Raw genomic sequence first — 12,900 nt, 5'->3', positions numbered from 1 at the left:
GACTCGGGGACGCCCGACCGTCGCTATAAAATCACAGTCCTTCAATTACTTCGAAAGTACTTCGAAAAGAACCGGTTAAACAAGGCTACCCTCGACATAGGTAAAAGAGCTTCGACCATGTCAGCTCCAAACTATAGGCTTCAAAACACTCAGCCACCGAGCAAAACCTCCCGAGGTGCTCATTTATTGCCACATAACGACTCATAATCGAGGTTTTTATCGAACCGTCGAAGAGTCAGGCAAACACAATTTCAAAAAATCCTTAACGAGGGAAGAATAAAGCCTATATTAGAGGTCGTACCGACCCTAATGCGTAAGAGCCATTGTCGCCAACCCATATAAAGGGTCGTACCGACACTAATGCATAAGAGCCATCGTCGCCAGCCTATATTAGAGGTCGTACCGACCCTAATGCGTAAGAGCCATTGTCGCCAGCCTATATTAGAGGTCATACCGACCCTAATGCGTAAGAGCCATTGTCGCCAGCCTATATAAAGGGTTGTACCGACCCAATGCGCAAGAGCCACTGCCGCCAGCCCATATTAGAGGTCGTACCGACCTAACGCGTGAGAGCCTAAGGGACAACATTAAATTCAAAAACTGAAAGGTCCATAAGCTCGAGTCGAGAACCGACTTGGAGACCGAATCCGAAACATTTAGCTGAATATTCCTAAAACCAAAAGCATAAGATCTTAAATGCCGGCTTACACTAAAAGGTCGCACTGACCCAGTGTGTAAGAGCCTAAGGGCCAGCCTAAAATCCAAAAACTCGAAGATCAAACACGGTCAAAAACGTCTAAAGGCGAACGCGTAAGAGCCTACGGGCCAGTTCGATGTGTCGCAGAGCCATATTGAAAGCCTAAGGGTTCTTTACCTCAAGATCCAATTTTTTCGGCCAATCATTGACAGGGCGTCGAAAGTCAAAACAAATAAAGACATGCACATGAAAAGAAGAATGGAACCAAAAAGTTTTCCTTCTATAAATACATAAGGCTCCACCTACAAGATCTTCCAAGAACACCATACACAAGGTTGAAAGGAAAAAAGCCTAAGCCAACGTCCCCCTCGGGGACTATGGTCCGCCAGCCTCTTTCTCGCTATCTTCGGCATCGGACAGAAGGAACTTAGCGCCATATTCGTCTGCCTTTGCCTGCTTTATCTCTTCCAAGAGGTGAAAGCCCCTAGCATGGATCTCCTCGAGGGTTTCCCTTCGAGATTTGCACCGAGCATACTCTTTGCTTCTGCTCTCACGATCAAGAGCCCCTCTCAGCTCAGTTTGAGCGTCGGCAGCGTCCTTAAAATAGGCGGCCACTTTCTTATCGGCCTTAGTTCGGATCGCTCCGGCTTCAGCCCGAGCCTCCGCAACTTCGACCTTCATCTTCAGAAGCTCAATTTCAAGCTTTGTAATCATGTCCGTTCGGACCAAGCTATTCTCACGAGCGTTGCGGAGTTGCACTTCGAGGGCGGAAGCCTTGGCCAAAGCATCCTTCTTAGCCGTAAACTGGGCGTCCACCTGAGCCTTAAGCTCATCGCACTCACACCTGGCTTGACCAACTTCGCTCCAAAGGCATTCCACGTCCTCCGTCCTTTTCTGCAACTGAAGAAAACGAAACATTAGCTTCAGAAGATAGAAGAAGAAACACTCACTCCCTTGGAACAAAAATTACCTGCTCCTCGAGGTAGCTTTCGTAGACCGGAATTCGACTCGCATCATACCGCAAGTGTGCCAACTCGTCTTCTCTCTCATCACAAAGAAGCCTAAGGGATTTCTCCCCATCCACGGCTTTTCGCAGCAAGGCCTCACGACGAAACAACTCAGACTTGAGCTTGTTAAAAGCCTACGAAGGAGAAACTCGATAAGAGAGAAAAAGCTGCAAAAGCTAAAGAACCGATACGATCGGCCAAAACTCACCATAGAGTAGAGCCGCTGAGCTTCCTCAAAAGTAGAGCGCACATCTACTAGTCTGGCTCCATCAACCCCAGTAAAACCTCTCCCGGTTGGGACACAGTCGCTCGATGTATGCGGCCCTTGGCCTCGAGCATCCCTCGAAGTACCTTCGACGAGAGAAGAAGTCGGTGGCAGAAAACCCTCGTTCCTCGAGGTACCTCCGATGTGAAAAGAAGATGGCAGTGAAGGAGGGACCATTTTCCAAGGACAGAGATCTTGGGCGCTGCAGGCTCGGCTGATGCACCCTCCCTGAGCCTCCGGGCTGGACTCATTCTGCTATAGGCATCATCGCCCCGCGAAGGCTCCTTTCGCTTATTATTACTATTCCTCGGCCCAAAAGCTGAAGATCCTTCTCCCTCTTCGAGAGGGAATGATCTCACCTCAAAGAACTCCCTAAGGCCTACGACGACGGAGTTAGTACACATAAAAAGAAATTACCTTTCAAAAAAAGGATCAAAACACATCGCACGTACCGTGGTGTTTTGCCTCCCATCTACCCTTGGACAAGTCTCGTCACTTACGATCATCATAAGTCAAGTGGGTCGCCAACTTCCAAGCCCAATCCGTTAGGTTAGGGACCTCGTATGGCATCCATGGAATTGCTGCAGAAAAGGAAAGAAAGGCGCATTTATGGGGCCTGCCTCCACCATAAGCAAAACAACGAAAGCACGAAGTGTACCACTTACGTGTAAAATTTCATTCCTCGGGAAATGGCAGAAACTACACAGGGATAACATCGATATTCCTTACTCGAACGAATCGGCTCATCCATCCCCGAACTCCATCTACTTCATCATCGACAACAAAGGGCCTGGTGGATCGGCATCGTAGGGTTAACAGGCCTCGATGATGAAAAGGCCGGTACAGCCTGATGAGATGACTAAGGGTAAACTCAAGCCCTGCTTCCTCCGCAAAGAATCTCATCATAAATACTATCCTCCAAAACGACGGATGAACCTGTGCCAAGGTAGCCGGATACTTTCGACAGAAGTCGAGCACAACCCTATCAAGGGGGCCCAGCATAAAGGGGTACATATATACGTTCAAAAACCCCTCGGCATGATCCATGATGCTCTCTTCAGGGGAAGGTACACTGGAAGATGACTGTCCAAAATTAGTCCTCTAAGGTCCTTGGATAGCTGGAGCATTGCGAATAACCTAAAGTGCAGACTGAACTGGCCGACTGATGAACCATCTGCCATGACGAGATGGTACTACTAAGCAAGAACCTTTGAACCCTCCAAAATCTCGGGGCCTCCTGGCCTTCCTATCTCCTCTCTCCTGGTCATGGATACGCTCTTACCTCCTAGTGATCTCCACACAACCTGCTAAAATGGAGTATTAGCCTCCAACTCCCGTGACATCCAAAATAAGACCGTAACCAAGTCCCTCAATGAACCAATAGACTCTGTCTCTAACAGTGGAGACGAAAGCTGGTGTATGACGAGATAACTCATTGAACCTCATAGCATACTCGGACACAATCAAAGTCCCCCGGTGCAACTGCTCGAACTCGGTGCGCAACGTGTTCCTGAGGGTCTGCCAAACGAACTCCCTCAAAAACAGAATGGTGAATGAGCCCAAGTAAGTAGCGGAGCGCCAACTGACCGACTTCATCTTAAGCCAACCACTATCTATATGCCAACCAGCGGCGAAACAAGGAAATTCAATAAGGGTGTTCAAAGAACACACTGGGCTATGCAAGGGTGTTCAAAGTTTATTTTTAATCAATAACAAGTAAAATTTTACCTTATACGTAGTATAATTTTTCGGCGAAGGGTGGTCAATTGACCACCCTGGGCCAACATAGCTTCGCCCCTGATGCCAACCCCGTTATTTGTAAAGTAGTAAGTTGATCCCGCTCACCTCCACTATGCCTATAGTGTGAAGAATACAGTGACACTGGCCACTGGCTTAACCTCAGGCTGAACCGCAATCACAGGCTGTATCGGCATAATATTCGGATCCTGATCAACATGAGCTCGCTGCTCTAAAGTACGGGCGGCGTGAGTCTGAGCTCCACCCCAACCTAAGAAGTAGCTGGTGCAACTGGGATCAATCCCGCCTAAGCCAAGGTACCGAACATGCTCAGGAAGTGCACTAAAGTCTCCTAAAATCCAGTGGTTGCAACAGGCGCCTCGAGTGCCTGTGCCCCAATCAGAGCTACTGGTGGCTCCTTAGTCGTGGACCTAGCACCGCACCTCGCTACAACACGTGCTCCGCCTTTGACTCGGCCTCTTCCCTGGCCTCTAGCGACACCGGCATTGGGGGCAGCATCGTCAGTAACTGAAGCTCATGTCTTCACCATCTATGGGAGAATGGAAAGAGAAAGGCTCAAGTTCCGAAATCAACAAATTCGCATGATAAGGAATGAAAGTGGAATTTCCTAATAGTTCTGTAGCCTCTAAAAGATAAGTACAAACGTCTCTGTACCGATCCGCAAGACTCTACTAAACTTGCTTATGACTCGTAGAACCTATGAACCTAGGCTCTGATACCAACTTGTCACGACCCAAAATCTCACCTTGAGAATTGTGATGGCACCTAGTCTCTAAGACTAGATAAGCCTAACAATGATGAGATTAATTAAATAAATCAACTTAGCTGTTAAATAAAAACTGATAAATGACATAACATAGTCAAAAAAATGATTAATAGTCATACATCCCAAAATTGGTAGTACGGAGTCATAAGCTCTACTGAGAGTACACAAGAAATCTCAAAATACATCACTATTTTGGAACAGAATAACACTAATAAGGAACAGTAAAGGAAAGTGACTCCGAGGCCTACGAGCGAACATCAGGTATACCTTGAAGTCTCCACCGCAACTCGAAAATTGGCTCACTAATGACCAACTAGCTCAAAGATACCTGGATCTACAAAAAAATGTGTAGAAGCATGTATGAGTATATCACAATCGGTACCCAGTAAGTATCACAACTAACCTCGGTGGAGTAGTAACGAGGTTCAAGTCAACACACTCACTAGACATATAACTTGTGCAGAATATCAACATAGAACTGAAAACGGAGGGCATGATCAGTAAATGGCAACAAGGAGTAAGCATGTGATAACACGAAAAATTAACCAAAACAAATATAACATGACCTGAAGTCGATTAAGGAATACAATGACATATTCGAACCATTAAGTCGTTCCAAAACAAAATTTACAACAAGAATCACCCCGATGTACCACACATCATTATCACAAATCACCCTTATGATACCGTATGAGCCTCACATTTAAAACATTTTTCCTAAATAGCTTAACGCACATAAGCCTTTTTATCTCACCGCGTGTGCATCAAACTAAAGTATTTCCCCTTACTTGCAACACGCGCATAGACCCCCTTATCTCGCCGCAAGCGCATCAATTCGCACCATCCTTATATCGTTGAATGCACATCTTATTCACAACACAATAAACAACTCACACCTCACGTGCACATATGCCACAACATCACCAAAACAACAATACCAATACCGCAACAATACATAACTCACGGCTCCAATAATAACGTGTAGAAGAATTTCAATAATAACATAAGAGTAAAGAAATTAAATTGACACTAAGACGTGCTTCATATAACAAATAAATCCAAATCAAGGCATATTAATAGCTTAAGGTCTAATACGGTCAATTACCACATATGCGCCCGTGTACACACTCGTCATTTTATGCACACGTCGTTTCACATAGTACAAACATTGCAAATAGACCATATCCTAGGGGTAATTCCGCCCACACAAATTTAGGCAAGATACTTAACTCAATGGACCGGATCAACACTTAAAAATATCTTTTTCCTTAAAATTCACCTTCCCTCGGCTCAAATCTTGTAAAATCCGACTTGATAATGTCAAATAATGCAAGATAAATCAATTTCGATTAATAAAGTTAAGATCTTACAAAATTCCTCAAAAGTCAATAAAAGTCAATCTCGAGCTCGCCCGGTCTAAACCTGAGTCAAAGGGTAGATCTTAACTATCCATAACCCCACGAGTCCATATATGTGTTTAGTTTTCAAATCCGAGTCCAATTCGACTCTCAAATCTCAAATATTTATTTTTTAAAACATAGTAAAAAATCCCCAAAATTTCTCTTCAAATCTCATGATTTAGATGTTAAAATTCATAAATAATCATGTTACATAATCAAAAGTGAGTCAAAAATCACTTACCCAATATCTTTGTATGAAAATCTCCTCCCAAAATCGCCTCCCACCGAGTCTAGGGCTCCAAAATATGATAAAGTGAGTATCCCGAAATCCTAACTTTTTGTTCAGCTGCAGAAGTCGCAAATGCGACACAGGATTCGCAAATGCAAAGCCACGCAGATGCGACCAACGGATCGCAATTGTGTTGCCCGACAAACCCAGGGAATGTCGCAAATGCGACATTGACTTCGCATTTCCGAAGTCAATTCCCTTAGCAAAAGAGGCCAATTGGTCGCACTTGCGACCTGCCCAGCCAAAGACTTACCTTTGCAACTAAGATCAAGGCGTCGCAATTGCGATTCCTGAGTCCCTATGCCAATTTCGCAATTACGAATTGGTGCTCGAAATTGCGATAAGCGCAACACCAACACACCAACAGCCCTGAATTAAGTCTAATCCAGTCCGATACACGTCCGAAACTCACCTAAACCCCCCGGCCACTAAACATGCACATAAGTAAACACCAAAATAAATCCGAACCTACGAATGATACACCAAAGCACATGAAAATTACAATGAAATCCAAGAGTCGCTAAAATCACAACCAAGCTTCCGATTCCTACCAAACCAACTCGGAATGACACCAAACTTTACAGTCAAGCTCCAAATGATAAAATAACCTATTCCAAGTCCCAAAATCATGATCCGAGCCCGATAGACATAAAGTCAAACCATGGTCAAACCTGAAAATTTTCTAAACCTTCAAATTGTCAACTTTTGGCAAAAAGAGCCAAATCAACCTTGGAACCTCCGAATTAAATTTCGAGCATACTTTAAGTCCAAAATCACTGTAGAAACCTATTGAGACCATCAAAAATGCCGTTCCGGGATTGTTCTCACAAAAGTTAAACCTCGATCAATATTTCCAACTTAAGCCTCCAAACTAAGAACCAATTGATCCAATTCAAGCCAAAACTTTCCCAAAACGAAACCAAGCATCCCTGCAAGTCAGAAAACCACAAACACACATACGGGAAGCTTCAAGAGAAAATGGGCTCAAACACATAAAATAACTGGTTGGATCATTATAGTTAGTACAAAAAATTTCCAGTTAATAAAGTATTATCAATATTAATTAGTTATTTGTAGCAAAGAAAAAACCAAAAATTTGTTTTCTTTTGGATGGGTGTTGTTGGAATAGATTTGATACATCTTAAGAAATTTTAATCTTAGTTTTGAAATGATTTGGTAGAGTTTTGAGGTGGTTTGAATTGTAAATTCGAAGTAGAAGATGAACATAGAAAAAATGATATGTTTATCACACTGTGTTTTGTTGGTGTATCATATGTATATCCATGTATACTTATGTGTGAGATACATGTGTGATCATGTTTGATATATGTGTCGCAGAATAATTTTTTAAACTCGATTATAACTTTGAATTTGATACCAAATCACCTCCAATCTTCCTCAAATTTTGTATATTGACTCATCTATATGTTTTCAATGAATTTCAAGAATACCCATTGAAAAATATCTCTTTTTGCATAGTTTTTTGGAATCTTGCTTGTTAACTCATCCAAGAAATTTCCGTTTCGTCTTGCATTAATGTTGCTGATCACGCTTAAATATATGGAAGGAGATCTTTATGTGTGATTCTTAGAAAGAAATAGTCCTTATTTATTTGGATTTTTTCAATTGTTCTTTTTGACTAGTTTTGAAAAGTCCACAATTAATAATTAGAGGTAAGTAAGTTAGAACTTATTGGGGACATTTTCGTAAGATTCCCTTCAAATTTTTGGTGATTACTTAAAAATTAATATTTTCTGGCCCAAGCCCAAGTCGAAGCCCAAGCCCAATATTGGAGATAGCCTATAAACACAAACCTACGTGGCACTCGGAACATAATCAACAGCAGTGCGTCTTTACCGGAGGTAGTGGAAGAGTCATAGCCGGTCGCCGGAGAAATTCACGTCAAAATATTCTTTGCTTTTTCGCGCACTAAACAATCAGGGGTTACCAGATCTTCCCTCAACCATGGTATAAAGAGAAATAATTAGAAAAACTTAAAAGTTCGTTGGTTACTTTTTTTTCGTTTATGTTTGATTCGATAAGCTGTTTTTTAAATGTTTAACTATTATTTTCTGTCATATAATTATTTTGATTAGCCGCATTAATGACTGCATGATTGATTTCATACTCAGTGTATCTAAGTATCACCCTGTTTTTTCCTTAATTTGATTTTACTTTAATTTGGTGTTTGTGCATTTATGGTATATAATCCAGTAAGAAAATATATTTAAACAATTGTTTTTTTTAATCTTTTGCATTTCATTTATTGAATTGAAGATTTGAGAAATATTTGTACATTTTCTAAGTAATTTTAGGGCATGGTAATTGTGGAACAGGTTAGTTTAATTTGTTTTATACATTTTTCTAATTTTAGGGCATGGTCATTGTTGTTTTATGGTGAAATTGTTGTACATGAGAAGAAGAAGAAGAGCAAGGGTTGAAAGAGAGGGGTATATGGTAGATGGAGTGCAACAAAGATGATGCTTTGAGGGCTAAAGAAATTGCAGAGAAGAAATTCTTGGCTAAGGACTTTTTGGGGGCGAAAAAGTTTGCTTTAAAGGCCCAAAATTTGAATCCTGGACTTGAGGGAATTAGTCAAATGTTGGTGATACTCGACGTGCATATTGCTGCTGAGAGCAAAGTTAATTTTGAAGGAAACTTCTATGGAATCCTTGGTGTTAGTCCAAAAGCTGATGACGAGACGATAAGGAAACAGTATAGGAAATTAGCTCTCATGCTTCATCCTGATAAGAATAAGTCATTTGGGGCTGAAGGAGCTTTTAAGCACGTTTCAGAAGCGTGGAGCTTATTGTCTGATAAGAACAAGAAATCAATTTACGACAATAGAAATGCTAGTATCTTGCAGCAGAGATTTGAAGCTGAAAATGTAGATTCTTCTTCGCAGCAAAATAGGCAGAATGGTTTTCACGATTTCGCAAAGAATGCTGCTGCTCCTTCGCGAGCGAGGCCACCAAAGGGTAATAATAATGCCAATAAAAAGAGTAGTCCTTCATCTGGAACGAAGGAGCGTCGTACCTTTTGGACTGTTTGCTATCGGTGCAAGATGCAGTATGAGTATATGCGGATGTATCTTAACCATAATCTTCTGTGTCCCAATTGTCATGAAGCCTTCTATGCTGTTGAAACAACAGCACCGTCCAATGGCTCAAAGAAGTCTAATTCTCAGCAGCAAGAGAACGTGTACCACCAGGATATGAAAAAGAATGCACCAACTACAGGAAGAAACAGTTCAAGCACACCAAATATAGGGTCTTCTGACTTCCAGTGGAGCCCATTTTCTAAAACTTCTGGTCATGCATCTGCTGTTCAAGCAGCTAATATGGTTCAGCAAGCATATCAGAAAGTAAAACGAGAGCGTCAAGAAGCACAGACAGCGACGAAAAGAGAGGAGGCATTGAGAAGGAAAAATAAAAGGCCAAGACCAAGTGGAACTATATCAGCTGCACAGTTTAATGCTTCCAAGAGGAAAAAAGGCATAGACGAATCTGCTGGAGCCAGCACAGCTAGTCCAGCTGAAACTGAAAGGTTGAGTAATGAAAAGGAGATATCCCGCTATGATGTCAAAAATTTGCTGATGGAGAAGGCCAAGAAGGAAATATTGAAAAAGCTAAGTGAACAGGGCTCAACTACTGTGACCGCATCTACGTCTTCAAGCGAGGTAATTTTAACCAACGTAGCTAAGGAGAGAAAAAATCATGGTTCGGAATTTGATGTCAGAGAAGATCATGATGCAGCTTGTGAACAAGTTATAACTGAAACCAAAGTCTTTGCAATTAGGTCTTGTTCTGAAAATTTTGGCAAGTATTTAGATAATGAACCTGTTGAGTGCATGTCGATAGATGTTCCAGATTCAGATTTCCACAATTTTGATAGAGATAGAGTAGAAAGTTGTTTTGGACCTGACCAAGTCTGGGCTGCATATGATGACAGTGATGGGATGCCTCGGTATTATGCCATGATTCTTCAAGTGGTTTCTCTAAATCCATTCAAGGCCAGAATCAGTTGGTTAAATTCAAACATCAATAATGAAACGGGCTCACTATACTGTGTTAATTCTGTTCCGAGAACATGTGGATACTTCAGAAGAGCCAGACATGAAATTAGAAGCTCTATTAACTGCTTCTCACACAAGGTCAGATGGACAAAAGGTCCCGGTGATTCAATTCAAGTATTTCCTCGGAAAGGGGAAGTTTGGGCTTTATACAGAAACTGGTCTCCAGAATGGAATGAGTTTACAGAGGATGGTGTAATACACAAATATGATTTGATTGAAGTACTTGAAGATTTTAATGAGGAAGGTGTGTTAGTTATTCCTCTCGTCAAAGTTGCTGGCTTCAAGACGGTGTTCCACAAGCATTTGAACCCCAGGGAAATAAGAAAAATTCCTAGGGAAGAAATTTGCCGATTTTCTCATCAGATTTCGTCCTACTTGCTTACGGGAAAAGAAGGCCCAAATGCTCCTAAGGGTTGTCGAGAATTGGATCCAGCAGCTATGCCCGGAGAACTTCTTGAAGTAATACAAGAAATTGAATGCACCGATCCTGAAGGAATCGGGGAAGAAAATACAATTGGTGGTACAGGAGCAAGGAGTTGCAATTTGATGGAAGAAACTTCCAGCTCAACGGAAGTTATAATATTAGATTGATATATTAGGATGTTGTTATATAGCATTCATCAACTTCTTTAAGCAAATGGTTGATGAGAGATGTGTTGGTGTAGTTTCCATGAGTCACTCCCCTTTGAAATTTTACTTTTGCTTGAAATATTTGCAAAACACCTAAAATTCAGACTAAAACTTGTCTACTATTATAGGTAGACCGATGATTCTTGACATTTCAAGCTTCAAGGGGAAAAAGATTAGGATGTAACTAATATTTATTATGATCTTGTTTCATATATATAAATGAGATAGGTTTTGTATGAGAAGCTGATTTATGGTACTTTCAGAAGCTTTTTTGTCATTTTCTGGTGCTTATCAGTACAGATTTGATACTGGTTGATTGCCTTTAGTTAAAACATATTTTGGTTGCTTTAATTGCATGTTCAACATATTTGCCATTGTGTTCTCTGCTTGGCATCTATTGAACTCTGTTTTATCTGCGGATATGCAAATGAGAGGTGCATTCTTGTATTTACTTTTGTTGTTATTGTGATTCATGTCATTATATATTTCTTCTCAGCTTAATTGATTAAGCACAAAGTTGCTTTTCTGTTTTGTCTTTTCTTTCCTTTCTTTTCCTGCTGATCCTCCATGATAAAAGGCGTTTGTACTATCTGAATAGTGTACTCTATTATAGTAACAGGTTAGGTAGCATTTTTAGTAGATTACCCATCAATGCTTATAGGAGATATAAAGAAGTTTCCCATAATCATGGGCTTAAGCTAGGGACCAGCATGGTTATGGTTCAGCTAGTCAGCACATACAATATGAGCTCTCGTGGTGTATGCTATTTGGTGATGATATTGTGCTAATTGATAATATTAGTGAGGATGTACCAAAAGCTTAAACAATGGAGAAACACCTTGGAGAGTAATAGCCTGTTTGGCCAAAGCTTATATTTGGGTCAAAAGTGCTTTTTTTGGCCAAAAGTGCTTTCGGTAAAAAATTGAGGTGTTTGGCCAAGCTTTTAGAAGGAGAAAAAGTGCTTTCGAGGAGAAGCAGAAGCAGTTTTTGAGAAGCAGAAAATTGTAGCTTCCCTCCAAAAGCACTTTTCTGAGAAACACTTTTGAGAAAAATACACTTAGAAGCAGTTTTCAAAAGCTTGGCCAAACACTAATTACTGCTCAAAAAAGCTTTTCAAATTAATTAGCCATACACAAACCGATTCTCCCCAAAGTGCTTTTTTGAAAAGCCCTTTTGGAAAAATCACTTCTCAAAATAAGCAGATTTTAGAAGCTTGGTCAAACAGACTACAAGTGTTTTACAATAAGTAAAGATTGGATATATGCATTGCAAGTTCAATTAGCATAAGAAAAGTGAAATTCAGGTGAGATTAGACGAGATTGTGATACTTAAATGCCAACATTTTTGATGTTTAAGCCCTGGCGTTCAAGGAGAATGGAGACATTGATGTTTCATATAGAATCACAAGATGGAAAAATTAACAGAAGTGTTGTGTACGAAAATAAAACAAGTTAGACTAACAATGTTATGCAGGAGTGAATGTTGAACTGCAAAGTTTAACATAAGCACAACATGAATGTTGCAGCGAAGCAAATATTAAGATGAATATACGTTCATATAAAATTAGAATGATTAGAAATGATCGTATTTGACAGAAGGTGCACATAGCATACATTACGAATAAAATAGGAGAAGATCGCTCAAGATGGTTTTGGTCGTATGCTACTCCAATTTCTAGAAGCACCGGCCTCTAGATGCCTTTTGTAGATGAACATGCTCGGAGTTTTGAAAAATGGTGAAGAAAAAAGATTCAACTGGGTAAAAGCTATAGAATACATACGTGAAGCACCAATACAAATGGGTTACCAGAACTTGTTTTTAGATGAATAAACAAGATATTGCCAACATGAGTGGCATTTGGAAACTCAATCTAATTGACCGTGTAATTGAAACTATGTTGAAGTTGGTTGGGTATACAAGAGCTTAAACTCCATTGATATCCATTAAGCTTAGAAGCTTTGAATTCGAAATCGAATTTTGCAAAATTATTATTTATTTGGATTGGATATTGTT

The 12,900-nt window shown here is 40.7% G+C and overlaps 1 protein-coding gene across 1 annotated transcript; it reads left to right on the top strand.

The window, feature by feature from the left end:
- LOC109231226 lies at nt 8,021-11,143 on the top strand. The gene is made up of 2 exons (XM_019396811.1): nt 8,021-8,150; nt 8,557-11,143. Exon 2 carries the CDS (start codon nt 8,644-8,646, stop codon nt 10,846-10,848), a length of 2,205 nt encoding a protein of 734 aa, XP_019252356.1. The 5' UTR covers nt 8,021-8,150; nt 8,557-8,643; the 3' UTR covers nt 10,849-11,143.

Source organism: Nicotiana attenuata, chromosome 8 (assembly GCF_001879085.1).
Source record: "Nicotiana attenuata strain UT chromosome 8, NIATTr2, whole genome shotgun sequence".
Taxonomy (NCBI): domain Eukaryota; kingdom Viridiplantae; phylum Streptophyta; class Magnoliopsida; order Solanales; family Solanaceae; genus Nicotiana; species Nicotiana attenuata.
Note: the sequence above shows the minus strand (reverse complement) of the source record. Positions and strands in the feature narration are given on the sequence as shown.

What these genes read in the sequence shown, in the direction of transcription:
- LOC109231226 (XM_019396811.1), top strand. Translation starts at nt 8,644, where the DNA reads ATGGAGTGCAACAAAGATGATGCTTTGAGGGCTAAAGAAATTGCAGAG.